Below are 21,647 nucleotides of genomic sequence, written 5' to 3' on the forward strand. Positions count from 1 at the left end.
TAGAATCATTTGGCTTAGTTCTGGAATGGACTGTCTTTGGGTCAGGTTTTTTTTTTTCCCCTTACCCAAGGAAAGATTAAACAGCACAAATTGTAGTGTCTTCATTTCCTTTGGTAATCCTCTCATGAATAATTAAGGATTGACCATATGTTGAAAAGGTTGGAAGTTCAAAAGGTGAAATAGGAATACCAATAAGAAATATTCTTAGCCATAGTTTATCATACTTGTTGCTGCCTCACTATCAAAGTTTAGTGAGTTAATTAAAGTATAGAGAATGTTTGATATAAGAATGCTGAATAGCTCTAGATCTTCAATGTTTATTGAAATTACTTTGTTTCATTGTAGGTCAGACATATTTCCAACATTTGGATCAAAACCTTGTCTAACAAGACTTTCTTCTGCAAAGAATAAGAACTCTCAGGTAGCTGAACAAAGCCCCAGTGCAGGTATTCTATGACTGTTTTATAAATATGTTTTATAGAAAGTATGATTTTTAAATGATTAAAAAATGATGGCAAATGTATTTTAGATTTAGAATTTTTGTAATTACTAATTAAGGCTAACCATCTTTTTAACTCCTTAAAAGGCCATTTTGGCAAGAATACTTATTATTCTTGGAAGAAAAAATACTTACCTGAATAATTGATACCCCTTTAAACCCATAAGTTACCCATTCTGGCTCCCACACCAGGACATTTTGATTTAATTGATACAGAATGTCACCTGGCCATCAAAGTTTTTGAGAACTCTCTAGGTGATTCTAAAGTGCAGCATAGTTTAGAAACCACCGGGGGCCACAAAAGACAATTTCTTTTAAAAATAATATTTAACTAGTATAAATATCTTGTGTTAAGCATTTTGCAAACTAACCTGGAAATCACTAATTTATAACAGCAGTTCTTAGAAAATAGATTCAGGTATAGGTAATAAATTAGAAAAATATTTGAATTCTGATCAATTTAGGATGGGAACTATATGTTCTTCTTTATGATTTGTAAAACTATTGAATTATGAATTAATTGTAGCAAGTTGGGATATGATATTTATTTTCGCATGATCTCATTGTGAAAGTCCTAACAACCTTAAGGTTTACCTTATAATTACTTTCCTAAAAAGCTGTGTGTGTATCTAACTGTTTGCTAAGATTTTAAATTTCTTCCTCCTAAATATATCTTAATTTCATCTCTTTTTAATTCCCACTATCACTCTTACTCATTTTTTACCTAGCTGCCTAACATTTCTCTCCAGCTTCAGTCTCATCCACTTACAATCCCTTTCCCATAATGCAAAACTGACTATATTGCCCAGCCTAAATTTATTCAGAGCATTCTTCTTTGATCAGAGCCGTGCAGACATCTCCAGCTTCATTTTCATTTCCTGCTTTGTATGTTGTGATCCATTTAAATCAGTACCATTTCCTATCTCTGCAGTTGCACATACTGTTTCTTCTGGATGAACTCTGAAATCCACACCACACCCCATTCAGCTGTGAAAACAACTCAGTTGCTTTCTCTGGGAAGCCTTCCCAATTCACAAATAAAATTGATATTACCGCTTTTGTAATATCATTACATTTTGCACTGACATTTTTATAGTGGTATTGCAATTATTTTACTTTTTTGGACTCTCAGATTCTTGATCCCCAGAGATTATTTACCCCTGATTGCCAACAAGTGCCTGTCATAATTATAAAAGCCCAACTCAACTATGTGTGTCTGGTATACTGGCTTCCACAAAGCTTGTGTGTTAGACTAAGAGATAGTTATTCTACTAGGCACAGGAAGGCAATGTATATGTGCTTTGGAGTCTGAAAGACCCCAGCTTGATATTTTAATAATCATATTCTTGCCCTGTGCAAGTTACTTAATTGCTTTGAAACTAGTTCCCTCATCTGATGATGTAAACCTTGAGAAGGGTAGTGAAGATCTAAGTATATAACATATATAAAGCATCTAGTACATAGTGGGCACTTGGTAAGTATTTGTTCTCCTAAAGGGGAAGACCCAAAGAAATACAATACATAAACTTATTCTTTAATTCTTTTTTAAGGCTGATTATCCTAATAAATTATTTATTACTTTACAAATAATTATATAAGTTTGAAGAGACACTTTGTTGCCAGGTTGTATCTAGTTTATAAAAATGGAACCCTCTTTGGGAAGAATATGCTTGGAATTAGAAAAGGGTAGATTTAGAAAACCGAGATTTGAGTTTCCCTCTGACCCTAGTTGTATGACCTTGTGAGTCATTTAAATTTTAGTGGAGTGATAGGTGTTACAGTAATACTCGCTTCTGTATGCGATGTTCAATGTTTCCCAAACTTGTTTAATAGTCAGTGTTTCTCAAACTTGCCTAATCCTAGGAATTGCTAGGAATGCATATAACATATAGGTTTTGGAGCCTCACCTTATACCTACTGAATCAATCTTAAGAGTTAGAAATCTGCATTTTTAACAAATAAGTTAGGTATTTCTAGGATCAAGTTTTAGAAACACTATTATTGTATTTACTGTAAGATATTCTTGGTTAAATTTAATATGCTTCCAATATGTTAAGTTGCTAATGGTTTAGGATTTTATAAATTTGGGTTTACATTTTTTGTTTATTTGGGATAGGGTTTGTTTGTTTTCAGTAAGCAAGTGATTTCTACAAATTTATTGTTGTTTAATTGGTGAAACATAAAAATGATAATGCTCAGAATAAGGACTACCTGAAGATAAAAATAATTACATAAAAATTATAAATTCATTCTGTCTTCACATCAGCATTTCCAATAAAGATTTCCGCATAGATTCCACTACAACCTACTATAGCACATTGTGCTGAATTTCCTGAATGTTGTTTTAGCAAACTTTTTTCCTGTAGCTTTACGTTAGTATCAACTATTAGTAGAAAGCATTTCCATCCAAAGCCAATATCTTTATGAGGCTTACTTTATGAATTAACTATCAAAATTAAGAAGAATTTAGAAAGATATCCATGTTACTCCCAGAAGGTCTCTGTCATTTAATAGCAGATATTTTTTAAATCTTTCTCAATGAATCTGACTTAGTGCCCTATACTCTGCAGTACTCTCTAGCCCAGCGGCCACCAGCCACCTCGTCTCCCTGCTGTCCTGTTTTTATTAAAATACCCTCAACAGTATTAAAAACAAATTATATTTTATTGTTATTACTTAATGGTTTACATGGCAGCTATACATAAAAATGGATGGTGACTTAAATATATATTGCCTAGGATTTTCCATTTAGTAGTTTTGTGGTTTTAACAGCTGCAAAGTATTAGTATAGGGTGTTCAGTTTAAACATTCAAATATAGATTAAAATTTTAGGTATTTATTAAAAGGAGGCCTACATTAGGGTTTGATTTGTTTTATTTTTAACTAGGAATATAACATTTGTATATTTATGGTACACTAGTCCCTGTACTAACCCCTTTACATTTTCTTCATTCAGTCCTCACAGAGGTTCTGGAAGAGCTACTACTATTATCCCCATTTTACAAATAAGGTTAAGTGTCTTGACCAGCTTCTGTCAGCAATTTAAGTGGCAGTGCTATGATTTAAAGCCAGGAAGCATAATTTCAGATTCTGAGCTCCTTTCCTATATAGTTTATTGCCTCACAAGCCAGACCATGAGAGTGGGAGAAAAGAGAGAAATGGAGAATATAGGCCTCTCTCAGGAAGCAGTTTAAAAATTCTAGATTTAAAAAAATTCTGTTTTGCTGTAAAGTGTAAAATTTCGTTTAAACATTAAATGCCTATCATGTTTTAAAAATATATGTATTTGATTATCTCTTTCAAACATTGAATTTTGTATTTCATTGTAATTTTAAAGCCTCTTTTATAAAATGTGATAGTATGCCTTATAATAAATGTTCTGATCTGCTAGTAAGGCAAAAAGTATTATAAAAATTTAAAATAAGATAAAACTTTAAAAAATTACTGTAATGTTATAATTTTTAATATTATGTTATTGAACCTTTTTAAAAGGTTAGAAGCCAAGATAGATTTAGAGGAGAGATATGTACCTATGGTATTACATCATTCAAATGAATATTTTTATGTATTTTATTTATTTTATAGGGATTACAACATCCAATGTAAGCATAATTGGTCAACGTGTGAACTGTGGGTTTGGATGTGGTGATTTTGAAGATGATAGGTCACATGACATTTCACCTAGTGTTTTAAAAATACAAAATAAGGAACACCCAAGACATTATAAGCATACAAAAGGTTAGTAAATTTCATAAGTTCATTTTTAAGATTCAGTGTCTCTCTGTAAGCATGCCAATAAAGAAAAATTAACTGAGGTTTCTCAGTTTTGAGATTTTTCTTCTTACCCTTCTGCTGCTGTGTTGTTGTTTGAATAATTTTGCCCAATAGGAGAACACATAGGTTCACATATTAATTTATGGTTTTGTCTGAGGAGCCAATGCAGGGAAGCTATTACCCAAGAGGTTAAAACTAGGGTTTCCCTGCTGACCTTTACCCCCAGGATACACACACGCATACACACACATACAGACACACACTCATTTTTTACAAGACATTTTACCATTAAAATGCGACGGAGAAATCATGTGAACAAAAGACTCCCAGATGCCTACTTAGGTTGTAACTACGGAGTAAAACTGTGGAAACAGGAATATAATTTCCCTGTGGTAGAACCTGGGAAGCCTCTTTGTTATCACTAACCATTGTTAATAATTTACATTCCTTTTTTTTTTTTTTTTAACTTAGTTGCAAGCAGCACTTCTGTGACTGCTCTGTTTTTTTCAGAGATCCTATTACAGCTGCATTTAAAATTTTTTCCTCAGGGTAAAGAGGAAGTGATTTTGTTTTGTTGTTGTTGTTGTTTTTTACTATTGGGGTATAGTTGCTTTACAATGTTGTGTTAGTTTCTGCTGTACAATGAAGTGAATCAGCTGTATGTATACATATATCCCCTTCCTCTTGGACCTCCCTTCCACCCATCTAGGTCGCCACAGAGCACCGAGCTGAGCTCCCTGCGCTATACAGCAGGTTCCCACTAGCTATCTGTTTTACACGTGGTAGTGTATATATGTCAATCCCAATCTCCCAATTCATCCCACCACCCCTTCCTCCCTCCCCCGTGTCCACACGTCCATTCTGTACGTCTGCGTGTCTATTCCTGCCCTGCAAATAGGTTAATCTGTACCATTTTTCTAGATTCCACATATATGCATTAATATACGGTATTTGTTTTTCTCTTTCTGACTTACTTCACTCTGTATGACAGACTCTAGGTCCATCCACCTCACTACAGATAACTCAATTTTGTTCCTTTTTTATGGCTGAGTATATTCCATTGTATATATATACCATATCTTCTTTATCCATTAATCTGTCAATGGACATTTAGGTTGCTTCCATGTTCTGGCTATTGTAAATAATGCTGCAGTGAACACTGGGGTGCATGTATCTTTTCGAGTTATAGTTTTCTCCGGATATATGCCCAGGAGTGGGATTGCTGGATCGTATGGTAGCTCTATTTTTAGTTTTTAAAGGAACCTCCATAGTGTTCTCCATAGTGGCTGTATCAATTTACATTCCCACCAACAGTGCAAGGGGTTCCTTTTTCTCCACACCCTCTCCAGCATTTATTGTTTTTTTGATATTGAGCTGCATGAACTGTTTGTATATTTTTGGAGGTTAATCCATTGTCAGTTGCTTCATTTGCAAATATTTTCTCCCATTCTGAGGGTTGTCTTTTTGTCTCGTTTATGGTTTTCTTTGCTGTGCAAAAGCTTTTAAGTTTCATTAGGTCCCATTTGTTTATTTTTGTTTTTATTTTTGTTATTCTAGGAGGTGGGTCAAAAAACAAAGAGGGAGTGATTTTGAAGGGTATAAATATTTCAATAGAGTAAATAGAAGTCACCTGTATTTAAGCGTTGTGGCCTACCAGTAAATGTAAGGAGCTGTCATTTTTTTGTGTGTAGCAATCTTGGTTATCATAAGGTCAACTTCTCTTGTTTCTGGTCACCTTAAGTCATACATGTGCAGGTAATCAGGCATTTTAGACATGTATATTTTTTGTGGCGCTAATATAAATTCAGTAAGAGGGAACTTGATTAGAAACTTGTTTTTTTGTTGTTTTTTTTTGTTTTTTTGGTAAATTTCTTAAAATTTAATCCTTAATATAATTCATAGTATCTGTTCTTTTTAGGAGAGATCATTTGTCCATTGTTTTTACAAAAGAGAATGACAGGGTTTTTTCATATTTACTTACATATTTTATTTCTTATATAAAAAAATCAAATGCAAAAATACTTCCTAAAGGTAATATAATTTAATTGTTTTTAAATAATTGCTGAATATGTTCATTTACTGCCAGTGGCTTTTTTTGTTTTGGACGACAGAATCATAAAAATATTTGTATCTTTCATCAATAGTTAATTCTACTCCAGAAAATTACTTCACACTCACACTTCCAACTCTAAACCAAACATATACTAGGTCTATCTGGCCAACAAGAATAAACATGTTCAAAACCAAACTTACCTTCCTTTCTGGACCTGCTCCTCCTCCTTTTTTATCTATTTTTATTAGCAGCATTACCATTTTCCCAGTTATGGAGACTTAAAACTTTAGAATCATCTTTTCTACTTCTCCTTATCTTCCAAGTTCAGGCAGTGACCAATCCTACCAATTCTTTTCAGTTTGATTTGGGCTTTCATTACTTCTTCCCTGGATAATTACAGTAGCCTTGTGATAAGACATTTTGTCACTTATTTCCAGTTCTTTTTAATTAAGGCTACATACTCTTCCAGAATTATCTTTCTAAGGTACAGTCCTCATCTCTTCCATACTCGAAACCTTGAGTGGTTTTCACAGAATAAATTTCCTACTCTGTAGCATAATTTTTAAGACCCTTAATAATCTTGCCTCAGCTTTCCTTTCTTGCGTTACCTCTTACTATACTTCTTTTCATGCCCAACGCTCTAGAATTCTTAATACTAGAAATTTTCTTGGTTTGTATATACAGTCTGCATTGATGCCCTTTCCTAATCTTAATGTGTCCAGATCATGTCTGTTTTTTGAATACTGGCTAAAAGCCATTTCTTTAGGAAGCTTTCCCCATGTTTCTGGTCTGGAGTAGTATAAGATAAAGTTAAGATACTGTCTTCTTTATATCCCTGTTATGCTTTGTATATAATGGTGTCCATGCCACATGTTAAATGAATGGAGTGGTGATGAGCCAACCAAAACTAATAGTGTGGCCTCGGGCACAATCAGACAAAACTTGCATCCTCAAATAATCAGGTTAAAGTAAATATTGAGTGCAACGCTGAAAGGAATAAAAAAGACTTCCAAAAGAAATATTGGCAATGAGTGGCAAATGTGAATGGATTCCTTTTACAAGAAACTTCAGACTTTTTTAGGATTAGCTCTCAGAACCACCTCTTCTTCCTTTCCTCTGCTGGTTGTCCCTTTGAACCTGCCCATTTTCTAGCATATTAACCTGGAGCCCCAATTAATGGTTTGAGAAAGTGATTAAGATGGATGCTTGGAGTGTTAGCAAACTAGATTCCATGAGTTAATATTTTCTCTTTCTCTGTTTGAATGAATGGGACAGAAATAACAACAAAAAAAGATTATATAAGGATAGTTCATATGCAAAAAATCTTTTAAGCATATTTTTTCTTTATATGTTAGAATTGAGATTTGAGCAATATTTCTTTCAGTAATTCTTTGCTTAGAAGAAACTGTAGGGTAAAAAGTAAAAGTAACATTAAAAATGATGTTATGATCGCTGCTCATTAATTATTTCCAGTTCTCCTTTTGGCTAATCAGCAGGAATACCCTTCTCTGACCCTTTGCAGTTAGATGATCACATGAGTTTCTTTAACCAATGAAATGTAATCAGAAGTGACATGTGGGTAGAAGGGCTTTAGAACAGGTTCATGATTCTGTTTTTCCATCTTCCTCCTGCCACTATGATTATGATGTTCTAGGTGATGAACCCTGGTCCTTGAGTAAGGATTATATGGAGCAGAACCTCCCCCCTGTTTCAAGAACAAATATTATATGATTGAAAAATAAAGCTTTGTTTTGTTAAGGTAAAAAAAAAAAAACCAAAAAATGGTGTTATGTCAGCCTCTCTTATAAATGAAATTAAACTACTTAAATATGTTTTTTATGTGTTTCCTCATGAGATTTGTCTAATTATCAATCATCTCTTAATAGTTTATGTATAGATTTTATGTTTGTGAACTATTGTGGAGCAAATTGTTCCATTTACTGAGATTTGTTTCTCTTTGTCACCAAACACTTTTTGGGGCTACCTGATGTTTCTGTCAGTTGACCTTAAATTAATTATATTTTGCTTTCTGTTTTTTTCTGCCTTATAACATTCATCTAACATTTATTGAGCACCTACTATGTGCCAAGCACTGTACTAACGGTCTCTGGAAAAGAATGATAATCAAAACTAGACATAGGTCCTATCCCCATAGAGCTTACAGTCTAGTAGGAGAGAGGATAATGAAATAAATAATCACAAACTGAGCTAGAAGTTAACCTAGGAAAGTACAGATTGCTGTAAAATTGACTTGATCTGTTCCTGGGGGTTAGAAGCTTTCCTTCAAAGTTATCCTTTTGTTGGTTGATTATCATGTGGTGATTATTTTCTTGTATATCTTTTCCACTCTTTTTTTTTTTTTTTTGGCTGTGTCAGGTCTTCGTTGTTGCGCTTGGGCTTTCTCTAGTTGTGGCGAGTGGGGGCTACTCTTTGTTGCAGTGCATGGGCTTCTCATTGCAGTGGCTTCTCTTGTTGCAGAGCATGAGCCCTAGGCACGCAGGCTTCAGTAATTGTGGCACGTGGGCTCAGTAGCTGTGGCTCACGGACTCTAGAGCGCAGGCTCCGTAGTTGTGGCACATGGGCTTAGTTGCTCCGTGGCATGTGGGATCTCCCTGGACCAGGGCTCAAACCCATGGGCCCTGCATTGGCAGGAGGATTCTTAACCACTGCACCACCAGGGAAGTCCCATCTTTCCCACTCTTAACCTTGGCATGTATAAACTCCTTAAGTGTTTCAAGGTTTCTTTTCTCTCTAGTGCCTAGTCTGAACTAGGTTTCTTTTTTTAATTGAAATATAGTTGATTTACAATATTGTATTAGTTTTAGATATATAGCAAAGTGATTCAATTATATATATTTTTTTCAGATTATTTTCCATTATAGGTTATTACAAGATATTGAATATAGTTCCCTGTGCTATAAAGTAAATCCTTGTTGCTTATCTATTTTATGTATAGTAGTGTGTATATGTTAATCCCATACTCCTAGTTTATTCCTCCCTTCCCTCCCATTTCCATTTGGTAACCAGAAGTTTGTTTTCTATGTCTGTGAGTCTGTTTCTGTTTTGTATATGGATTCATTTGTATTATTTTTTATATTCCACATATAGCAATAGCATATAATATTTGTCTTTCTCTTTCTGACTTACTTAGTATGATATTCTCTAGATCAATCCATGTTGCTGCAAATGGCAATATTTCATTCTTTTTTATGGCTGAGTAATATTCCATTGTGTATGTGTATATATGTATGTATGTATACATATATTATATATATATAATATATACATATACATCACATCTTCTTAAATCAGTCATCTGTTGATGGGCACTTGTGTTTTTTCCATGTCTTGACTATTGTAAATAGTGCTGCTGTGAACATTGGGGTGCATGTATCTTTTCAAAGTAGTGTTTTCATTTTTTTCTGGATATATACCCAGGAGGGGAATTGCCGGATCATGTAATAGTGTTTTCCATCGTGGTTGCACCAATTTACAGTCCCACCAACAATGTACAAGGGTTCTCTTTTCTCTACCTCCTCTCCAGTATTTATTATTTGTAGACTTTTTGATGGTAGCCATTTTGACCGGTACCTCGTTGTGATTTTGATTTGCATTTCTCTAATACTTAGCAATGTTGAGCATCTTTTCATGTGCCCGTTGGCCATCTGTATGTCTTCTTTGGAGACATGTCTGTTTAGGTCTTCTGCCCATTTTTTGAGTTTGTTTTTCTGATACTGAATTTTATGAGCTATTTGTATATTTTGGATATTAACCCTTGTTGGTCACATCAATTGCAAATATTTCCTCTGATTCCCTAGGTTGTCTTTTCATCTTGTTTATGGTTTCCTTTGCTATGCAAAAGATTTTAAGTTTGATTAGGTCCCATTTGTTTATTTTTGCTTTTATTTCTTTTGCCTTGGGAGACTGATCTAAGAAAACATTAGTACAATTTATGTTTGAGAATGTTTTGCCTATGTACTGTTCTAGAAGGTTTATGGTGTCATGTCTTTCATTTAGGTCTTTATGGGTTTATTTTTGAATATGGTGTGAGGTAGTGTTCTAATTTCATTAATTTACATGTAGCTGTCCATCTTTTCCAACACCACTTGCTGAAGAGACTGAGAACTTCTCAAACATAGAGAAGGAAACAGATATCCAGGTACAGGAAACAGATATCCAGGTACAGGAAACACAGAGGGTCCCAAACAAGATGAATCCAAACACCCACACCAAGACATATCATAATTAACATGGAAAAAGTTAAGGAGAGGATTCTAAAGACAGCAAGAGAAAAACAAATAGTCAAAGAGTCAGTTACAAGGGAACCCCCATAAGGCTATCAGCTGATTTCTCTGCAGAAACTGCAGTCCACAAGGGAGTGGCATGATATAGTCAAAGTCCTGAAAGGGAAAAACCTGCAACCTAGGATACTGTACCCAGCAAGTTTATCACACAAATCAGAAACATACATAGATTCACAAAAACCAAAAAGAAAGGAACTTCAACATAATACACAATCATCAAACCACAAAAGGAAAAACAAAAAGAAGAAATGAACAAAGAAGAGCTACAGAATCAACTGGGAAACAAGGTTTAAAATGGCAATAAGTGGGCTTCCCTGGTGGTGCAGTGGTTGGGAGTCTGCCTGCCAATGCAGGGGACACGGGTTCAAGCCCTGGTCTGGGAGGATTCCACATGCCGCGGAGCAACTAGGCCCGTGAGCCACAATTGCTGAGCCTGTGCGTCTGGAGCCTGTGCTCCGCAACGAGAGAGGCCGCGATGGTGAGAGGCCCGCGCACCGCGATGAAGAGTGGCCCCCGCTTGCCGCAACTGGAGAGACCCCTCGCACAGAAGCGAAGACCCAACACAGCCATAAATAAATAAGTAAATAAATAAATAAAATTTTAAAAAATGGCAATAAATACATACCTGTTAATAATCACTTTAAATATCAATGGACTAAATACTCCGATCAAAAGACACCGAATGGCAGATTGGATAAAAAAACAAGAACCTGCAATATGCTGCCTACAAAAGACTCACCTTAGGGCAAAGGATGCACACAGATTGAAAGTGAGGGGATGGAAAAAGATATTTTATGCAAATGGAAATAACAAGAAAGTGGGAGTAGCAATACTCATATCAGACAAAATAGACTTTTTTTTCTTTTTTTAATAAATCTTTGTTGGAGTATAATTGCTTTACAATACTGTGTTAGTTTCTGCTGCACAACAAAGTGAATCAGCCATATGCATACATATGTCCCCATATCCCCTCCCTCATGAGCCTCCCTCCCATCCTCCCTATCCCACCCCTCTAGGTCATCACATAGCACCGAGCCGATCTCCCTGTGCTACGCTGCTGCTTCCCACCAGCCAACTATTTTACATTCAGTAGTGTATGTATGTTGATGCTGTTCTCACTTCACCCCAGGTTTGCCCTCCCACCCCATGTCCTCAAGTCCATTTTCTAAAGACAAAATAGACTTTAAAACAAAGTTCATAAAGAAAGACAAAGAAGGACATTATGTCATGATAAAAGGATCAATACAAGAAGAGGATATTACTCTCATTAACATATATGCACTCAATATAGGAGCACCTAAATACACTATATAAAACAAATACTAACAGACATGAAGAGAGAAACTGACAGGAATACAATAATACTAGGAGACTTTAACACCCCACTGACATCAATGGACAGATCTTCCAGACAGAAAGTCAATAAGGGAACAGAGATCCTAAGTGATGCAATAGACCAGTTGGACTTAATTGATATCTATAGGACACTACATTGAAAAAACCCAGAATACACATTCTTTTCAAGTGCCCATGTAACATTCTCTGCAATAGATGACATACTAGGTCACCAAACAAGCCTCAACAAATTTAGGAGGATAGAAATTATTTCAAGCATCTTTTCTAACCACAATGGTATGAAACTGTAGAAATCAGCCACAGAAAGAAAAATAAGAAAAAATCCCATCACATGGATACTAAGCAACATGGTACTAAAAAACCAGTGGGTAAACGATGAAACCAAGGAGGAAATCAGAAAATACCTCAAGACAAGTGACAATGAAAATACAACTTTACAAAATCTATGGGATGCAGCAAAAGCATTTCTAAGAGGGAAGTTTATAGTGATACAGACATTCCTCAAGAAACAAGAAATATCTCAAACAACCTAACCTACCACCTAAAAGAACTAGAAGAAGAAGGACAAACAAAACCCAAAGTCAGCAGAAGGAAGGAAATAAATAAATATCAGAGAGGAAATAAATAGAGATCAAAAAAAAAATAAAAAGAAGATCAATAAAACCAAGAGCTGGTTTGTTTGTTTGTTTTTAAGATAAACAAAATTGACAAACCTCTAGCCAGGCTCACCAAGAAGAAAAGAGAGAGGACCCCGAAAAAACGTAAGAAAGTAAAGAGAAATAACAACTGATACCACAGAAATACAAAAAGTCATGAGAGAATACTATGAAGAGTTATATGCCAACAAATTGGACAAATTTTTAGAAATATACAGCCTGCCAAAATTTAGTCAAGAAGAAACAGATATTTTGAACAGACTGATCACTAGAAGTGAAATAGAATCTGTACTTAAAAAAGCTCTCTGCAAGCAAAAATCTAGGACCAGACAGCTTCACTGGGAAATTCTACCAAACATACAAGACCTTACACGTATCCTTCTCAAACTATTCCAAAGGATTGAAGAGGAGGGAACTCCCAAATTCATTCTATGAAGCCACCGTCACCCTGATACCAAAACCAGACAAAGACATTAAGAAAAGAAAAAAGAAAGAAAATTACAGACCAATATGTTTCATAAACATAGATGTACAAATCCTCAACAAAATATTAGCAAATATTTTTTGATTTGGTCCAGTGGTTAAGAATCCACCTTCTAATGCAGGGGACATGGGTTCGATCCCTGGTCGGGGAACTAAGTTCCCACATGCCGCAGGGCAGCTAAGCCGTGCGCCGCAGCTACTGAGCCCACACAGTCTAGAGCCCATGTGCTACAACTAGAGAGCCTGCATGCCGCAACTGCTGAGGCCGCGCACTCTGGAGCCCATGCGCCACAACTAGAGAGCCTTTGTGCCGCAGCTACTGAGCCTGCGCACTCTAGAGCCCACGTGCCGCAACGAAAGATCTCGCATGCCACAACGAAGATCCTGCGTGCCACAACTAAGACCCAACGCAGCCAAATCAATCAATCAAAAAAAAACTTTCCAAAATATTAGCAAACTGAATCCAACAATACGTAAAAAGGATCATACATCACGATCAAGTTGGATTCATTTTAGGGTCACAAGGATGGTTCATCATAATAAATCAATCAATGTGATATATCAATACTACATCAACAGGAAGCCATATGATCATCTCAATAGATGCAGAAAAAGCATTTGATAAAATTCAACATCCATCCATGGTAAAAACTCTCACCCAAGTGGGTATAGAGGGAACATATCTCAAAAGCCATTTACAGCAAACCCACAGCCAACATAATACTCAATGGTGAAAAGCTAAAAGCCTTCCCACTAAATTCAGGAACAAGACAAGGATACCTGCTCTCACCACTTCTATTGAGCATAGTATTGGAAGCAATCAGACAAGAAAAAGAAACAAAAGGTATCCAAATCGGAAGGGAGGTGGTAAAACTGTCCCTATTGGCAGATGACATGATACTCTATATAGAGACCCCTAAAGACTCCACACAAAAATTATTAGAACTAATAGATGAATTCAGCAAGGTAGCAGGATACAAGATTAATATACAGAAATCTGTTACATTTCTTTACACTAACAATGAAATATCAGAAAGAGAAGGTTAAAAAAAAAAATCCCATTTAAAATCACGTCAAAAAAAAAAAAAATACCAGGACTTCACTGGTGGTTCAGTGGTTAAGACTCCATACTCCCAATGCAGGGGGCATGAGTTCAATCCCTGGGCAGGGAACTAAGATCCCACATGCCTCATGGTGTGGCAAAATGAAGAAATGAAATGAAATGAGTGAAAGACCTATATGCCGAAGACTCTAAAACATTGATAAAGGAAATTGATGATGATTTTAAGAAATGGAAAGCTATCCCGTGCTCTTGGATTGGAAGAGTTAATGTTGTTTAAAAGTCCATACTACCCAAAGCAAACTATACAGATTTAATGTGATCCCTATCAAAATACGCATGGCATTGTTCACAGAACTAGAATAATAATACTAAAATTTATATGGAACCACAAAACACCCAGAATTGCCAAAGCAATCCTGAGGAAAAAAGAACAAAGCTGGAGGCATATCCCTTCGAGACTTCAAACAATACTGCAAAGCTACAGTAATCAAAACAGCGTGGTATTTGCACAAAAAAAGACATATAGATCAATGGAACAGAATAGAGAGCTCAGAAGTAAACCCACACACCTACAGTCAATTAATCTATGACAAAGGAGGCAAGAATATACAATGGACAAACCAGGTATTCTAATTATAAATATTTATTGAGTTAACATGCGTAAATATATAAATTGTAAATTCTTTGTATGAAGTTGGTTTTCAGTTTTAAAAGACCGTGTTACGATATCCTAAAATACTATATAAGTATGTATTTTTTAATGTGGGTTTTTTTGTTTCTTTAGGATTTACAGGGTCATCATCAAATTTCCACCAAATTTCCAGTTTTGACTTTATGTCTACAAATACCTCATCAGAAGACTCAGTAGTAGTTGTTGGAAAAGGTATTTCAAAGTTTTTTAGCTTTTAATTGAATATGTTCTTCACATATAAGCAAAGCATATCAATAAAGAATAGAGAAGAGTGTGATTCAGGTGTTGAATAGAACTTTCTTTTTAAAAAATTGTTAAATTGAAAGAATTAAAAGTGAATACGTAACATGACATTTCTATCCTCTGATGAAACAATGGTAAATTCATGTCAGTAATTTTCAGAGATGTATTATGTGACAGGTGCAGTTTAGGTACTTCTAAGACACTTTTAGGATAGCTTAAACCATTTTACCACAGTTTAAATTCAAATAGTAGTCCTTATTGATTGACTTTGTCATCAGTATAAATTAATATAATTGTATTGTCTCCCATGCAAAGACTAGACAAATATTAATTAATATCATATATTTTAGGGGGGTTAGGAAACCTTTGAACAGCATATTTGCAAATATCCTTTAAAACTAGTGTTTTTTTCCCCCAACTTTATTCAGCTATAATTGACAAATAAAATTGTAAGATATTTAAAGTGTACAGTGTGATGATTTGATATCCATATACATTGTGAAAGGATTTCCCCATCAAGTTCATTAACACAACCCAACTAGATTCCTTTTTAATTTTTTAATTAAATTAAATTTTAATTTAATTTTTAAATTAAGTTTAAATTAACTTAAAATTTAATTTAAATTAAATTTTAATTTAATTTTAGTTTAATTTTAATTTCAATTCTAGTTGAAAAACTAGAATATGATGATAGACATTGAGGGTGTACATCTTATTTTTGGTAAATAGAATGAAATGCTCAGAAAGCTTTCCTAACTTCTTTGCTTGATAGAGTCTTATTAAGTTAATTTAAGACCCTCCTCAGGGCTTCCCTGGTGGCACAGTGGTTAAGAACCTGCCTGCCAACGCAGGGGACACGGGTTCAAGCCCTGGTCCAGGAAGATCCCACATGCTGTGGAGCACCTAAGCCCATGCGCCACAACTACTGAGCTTGCGCTCTAGAGCCCACGAGCCGCAACTACTGAGCCCGTGTGCCACAACTACTGAAGCCTGCGCGCCTAGAGCCCGTGCTTCGCAGCAAGAGAAGCCACCGCAATGAGAAGCCCACACACCGCAACGAAGAGTAGCCCCCGCTCGCCGCAGCTAGAGAAAGCCCACACGCAGCAACAAAGACCCAACGCAGCCAAAAATAAATAAATTAAATAAATAAATTTTTAAAAGAAATATATAATAAAAAAAAAAGACTCTCCTCAGATTGGCTCCAACCTACCATTATAAACTTATTTTCTGTTTTTCCTCTGTTTGCCTTGTGCCCAACCGAACTTATTCACTCCACATACATGCTTTCTACTTGTTCAGCTCTGCTTATGAGCATCCCATCTCATAGGACGTCCTCCCCTCCTTCCTCACTTGTCTATCCAAATTCTTTGTGTCTTCCAATCCCAGCTCAAATCCTTGCTCTTTGAAACCATCTTAAACCCCCAGCTCACCCAACCTTTCTTTCTTGTGAACTCAGAACTTACAATACGGTGTTCTCATTTGATATTATCATGAAATGTCTTGTGGTACCTCTTATATTATCATCCTGTTAGAGTGTTTTTATATTTTGTGATTATTTAACATGTTTTTCTTATTAACTATATCGTATACTTCTTGAAGACAAGAGCCTTGTCTTAAAACTTTGCTGTCCAGAGTAACATCACATAAATACTTAATGACAGTTTGATGGTTGGTTGCTTTCAGGGGTATTTGGAAGTCCAGTCCCAGCACCAGCAACCTGCAGCCAATCAGTGATATCTTCTGTAGAAAATGGGGATACGTTTTCAGTTAAAAGTACTGAACCACCATCAGGGATTTATGGAAGAGCAGTCCAGCAGAGTATTCCATCACGTGTTGATGTTGAGAATGAAAAAGATGTAAGGTTATTTACTAATTATTAGGATAAATTCAATGATGCATCATTGTTTTGTGTATATCAGATTTGGGGTAGTGAAAGTGTTTTGATTAAAATTTTTTAAATCTCAGTGTAATTGAAATTCCTGAACTTTAATCATTTAAATGATAGATTATTCTCCTTTCCCACCAAATATGTTGTCATTCTGGCGTAAAGTAGCTAGTGTACTTTATACTCTACATGTACTTTATATACATATATGTATGTGTATGTATATATTCAACAATTTCCTAGGATATCCTCAGGGAGTAACAAACTAGTATCTTCAGGCACAAATTTAGTTGGAGATTAGCACTAGGTAATTCTATTCAGTTTTAGAATTAACTGAAATAAGGACTAAGAAATGTATAGTTTATTTTGTATAGCTTACAGTTGTCTAAGATGAAGATAGTTATTTTAAATGTCAAACTCCCTGAATGATTTCAGATATTTCAACTTTTTCATGCAGATTAAAGTTTCTATTTCAAAATCTACTTATGACAAGATGAGACAAAAGAGAAAAGAGGAAAAAGAACTTTTTGACATTAAAGATTGTGAGAAGAATCCTTGGGAACGAATGAAACATACAGGAACTGAGAAAATGGCATCTGAAAGTAAGTGGAATTTAACATTTTCTGTGGTTTTATTTAACTCGTAGTATTCTAAAACTAATGTACTGTAGTTTAACTGAGGTTGATATATGGCTAATAGTGGAATATGTTGAACTATAACACTGAAATTTGAAAGACCCGGTAACTTCTAACTATTGTAATAAATATTGTTTCGTATAAAAAGGAAGCTGATTGATTGTTTTTCTCCTTTCTAGACTTAAATATTTTGGGGGATGAGGTGGGAATATCAAAAAAATGAGAGTTCTCCTTTAGAAAACATTGCCTTCAGCCCTCCATTGAAAAAAAGAGGCCAGTTTAAAAAGGTCACCATCTTTAGTGTTTTCAGATTCAGGTAAGATATGTTTAAATATAGGGAGTAATGTCACAAATGCTTATTTAAGTTGAAGAGACCACATGTGGTTCAATGCATTTTGTGATGGAAAGAACACTAAACCAGTATTTTTAGTATTAGTTCTGCCTTTTAATTAGCTTTGTGACCTGAAAACAGGCCTTTATTTTCTGGCCATGTAAAATACCTAAACTATCTGAAAGGTCCAGATTATCTCAAAGATCTCGTCCTTGTTCCCTGCAAATATTCTTGTTTCACTGAGGGTAGTATTCCATTTTATAGCTAAGGTAACTGAGATTGTTAAGCTGGTTTATTAGATCATGATAAAAAAATCATTGCATTTATCATTTATTCAGCTAGTCATTGAGTACTTAATAGGTTCTATACCTGGTCAAGATTAAGCTCCATGTTTCCTGTGCTATTTTTAAAAATATTGAATAGGTCTTAGGTATAGTAGCAGCTAGGAAAATCAGAAATTGAAATGAAAAATTGTGTGAACTATAATAAACATTAAAAATTACTGCTTATTATTTTTGTTATTATTTTTTTCCTAAGGAATAAACTGTATGAACTATAACAAACAATCTTAAATTGATGTTGGGTCTGAAGTCCAGGTGTGAACAAAAAACCCAAGAAGTATAGAAAACGTAAATTTATAAATGTGATCTTAGACAACATACTTAACCTCTCCCAAAGATAAATATAAAAGAGAATTGAACTAGATGAATGTTTGCAGTTCTTCCTAGCTTGTATTTCTTTTAATAATGCAGGAAGTGTAGAAAACGTTTTAAAAATTCTGTATCCTCAAAGTTAGTAATTATTGAGAGTATGCCTGATGAGAGGTGTTGGCCTGTAAAATTACTGGCCCTGAGTACCAGTTAAATCTAGGCATTTGTGACATTTAAGCCTATTTTCAGCATTCTTAAATAGTTTCACTAATTATTACTGTCATAGAATCTAGGGGGAGAAAAACCCACAAAACTTCTTACCTAAGTCAGTAGTTAACAGTAGGAATAGAAGTACAAATAGTAGCAAATAATACAAAGAGTAGCAAATCATAAATTGTTTCATATTCATTCTTGCTAGAGACATAACGAATTTTGTGATTTTTCTCGCCTATAATATGGGCTTTGCAGATTTTATTTCTAAGCAGTATAAGGAGAGTGCTTCCTTGAAATCATGCTTATATTTTGAACAGAAGAATATGCTTACAAGATAACTACAAAAAGTGAGAGTAACCTTTTAGAGACTTGCCACAACACTTTTATTGTATTTTATAAAAGTAGCAGGCTTCAGGAGGGGACATTTAAACAAAAAACCCTTAGTTTGGGCAGCACTGCTTTAGATTGATACTCTGTACACCTCCTTTTCCAGAGTAGTATTTGTTTTGTTTTTTTTCACTTTTTTCAGGTAAAAACAGTAGAAATAGTGGTATAACCCCAAGGTTGATAACTTGGTGTTTATCTGCATCTCTTCCTAATGAATTATTCTCTCATGAGAATGGAGGTGGAGTAGATATAGAGAGGGAATCCTTAAAACTTTAGCAACAATTTCTTCACCTGTAATGTAGCAATAATAGTAACCATCACATAGGGTTGTTGAATGAATCAAATGGGATAATGTAAGTGAAGCACTTAGCACAATGCAGGCAAGATGTCAATAAATGACGGTTAGTAGTGCTATTTTGTATTTGCTATTCTTTCTGGATTGTAAAATTCCAAAGTTGGGTTTTTTGGGTTTTTTTTTTTAATACATGTCAGTCTTACATATGAAACCTAATGAGGGTGCATCTGAATCATCAAAAAAATTTAATGATGTCTATTTATCATATTCATTAATTGTCATATAATTTTCTTCATATGTGATTTACTCTAACAAAAACTGGTACAAATTTATCACTACAGTAATCCAGAATACCATATTCATCTTTTTGCATGTCTCTTCTCATCAGGTATGTGATAAAGTTTGGAAAGCAGGGATTCTGTCTTAGACCTCTTTGTATAAAATCTAGGGTGATAGTAGACCTAGATGAAAATCCTGCCTTTGCCACTCATTAGCATTGAGACCTTGAATACATTTCTTAGCCTCTGTAAAACTCAGTTATTTTCTCAGTTGCGAATTAGAGATAATGAGAATATCCATCTCACCTTTGTTGAGAGAATTAAATGTAGTAAAGTCTGTAAAGCATTTATCACAACATCTAACACAAAGTATTTAATAAATTTTAACTAATATCATTAATATCTTGTTGCCTTTGGATTTTAATTGCATCTGAATATGTAATTAATATACAGCATCAAGTATAATTTCTTATATTTGTGTATCTCATGTGTTTCATGTAGCTTTTCTTAAGAACAGCATGGTTGATAAATAACTTTTATTATAGTCGTTTTCTAGTGCTTAATATTACCTTTTTAAAAATATCTCTTAACATGAAAAAATAACCTTTACCCATTTACAAAAGCCATTACACATTCTGTTATATCTTTTTGGTCTATTCCGTTCTAACACCTTCACTGCATGTGTCTTACATTATGCAGTGCCCTCAAGGTATTACCCTGAGCACTCAAATGATTTGTTTCCCCAATATCTAGGGCAATGCCTTACATCTGGAAAATGGAAAGTAAATGTTTGATTATGGAAGAAACATCGACCATGTTACTACACATGGTCTTAGGATTTTTAGTATAACATTACTTCAATAACAATAGCAAAAATTGGTAATTTATATACGGTTGTCACAAAGCTTCATTTCTGTTATCGGTTGTATAGTAAAACAGGTATATATCCACATGTTTTTACAAAATGGGATCATATGCTTCTTACTGACTTTTAGCTCTTAAAGCTAGACTTTGTTATATGACTCATGACTGCAAAACCACTTATATACTTACAGTAAATGTAATTTAATAATTTTGTATATAAAAAGTATAGTTTTAAATAGCTTTGGTATCCAGGTATTACAATTTTGTTGGAGACTAAACTAATAGTTACTAGTTTCTATAAGAAATATTCATAGTCTATGGTCAGAATATTATTTGTACCTCTTTGTATCAGACTTATTCGATGCTTTATTTAGTATGTTTCTTTGTTTTAGATGAAGCATCTCCTGGAGCCATTCCACAGTATAAAGAAAGGATGCCTTCTGTCACCCATAGTCCAGAAATAATGGATTCATCAGAACTACGGCCATTTTCCAAACCAGAAGTAGCACTGACAGAAGCTCTGAGGCTTTTAGCTGATGAGGATTGGTGAGTTCACCATCCTTAACTTAAAACTAAGCTGAGTTCCAAAAGTTTTCTGAAAATTTATTTTTAGAAACCTTGAAACATTTTCTATTAAAATAGTCTTAGGAATGATTATTTTAGTTCTTAGGCAGTCTGAGTTTTTTCCAACTTATTAATGTAGCTGAACTCTGGTCCTAATAACACTGTATTACCAGTTATGTTATAACTTACATACCATAAGGACATAGTTAGCTTTATTATGGATTATGTAAATCTTTTGGTATTAAGTATAAATCTCATCATTTCTCCAAGTGTTTCTCTGTGAAATATATCCTATAAAAATCCTGAAAATACTTATCTGTTCCTACCACAGCTACAGCAGCCACCCAGCCAGCCCAGCCAATAACTCAAGGGAAAAAAAAAAGACAGTGGCATTCCACTTGCTTCAGCTGGAACATCTCTTGG

The 21,647-nt window shown here is 34.6% G+C and overlaps 1 protein-coding gene across 2 annotated transcripts in view; it reads left to right on the forward strand.

Moving 5' to 3' along the window:
• The window catches only part of TOGARAM1 (TOG array regulator of axonemal microtubules 1), an 84,163-nt gene that overhangs the window by 32,474 nt on the left and 30,042 nt on the right, over positions 1 to 21,647 (forward strand). For both annotated transcript variants that reach the window (XM_061182489.1, XM_061182490.1), the window contains exons 7-12: positions 346 to 446; positions 4,085 to 4,237; positions 14,973 to 15,071; positions 16,806 to 16,978; positions 17,465 to 17,609; positions 21,053 to 21,206. In XM_061182489.1, coding sequence (XP_061038472.1) covers positions 346 to 446; positions 4,085 to 4,237; positions 14,973 to 15,071; positions 16,806 to 16,978; positions 17,465 to 17,609; positions 21,053 to 21,206 — 825 coding nt within the window. The remainder of the gene's footprint in view (positions 1 to 345; positions 447 to 4,084; positions 4,238 to 14,972; positions 15,072 to 16,805; positions 16,979 to 17,464; positions 17,610 to 21,052; positions 21,207 to 21,647) is intronic.

Source organism: Eubalaena glacialis, chromosome 2 (genome assembly GCF_028564815.1).
Source record: "Eubalaena glacialis isolate mEubGla1 chromosome 2, mEubGla1.1.hap2.+ XY, whole genome shotgun sequence".
Lineage (NCBI taxonomy): Eukaryota > Metazoa > Chordata > Mammalia > Artiodactyla > Balaenidae > Eubalaena > Eubalaena glacialis.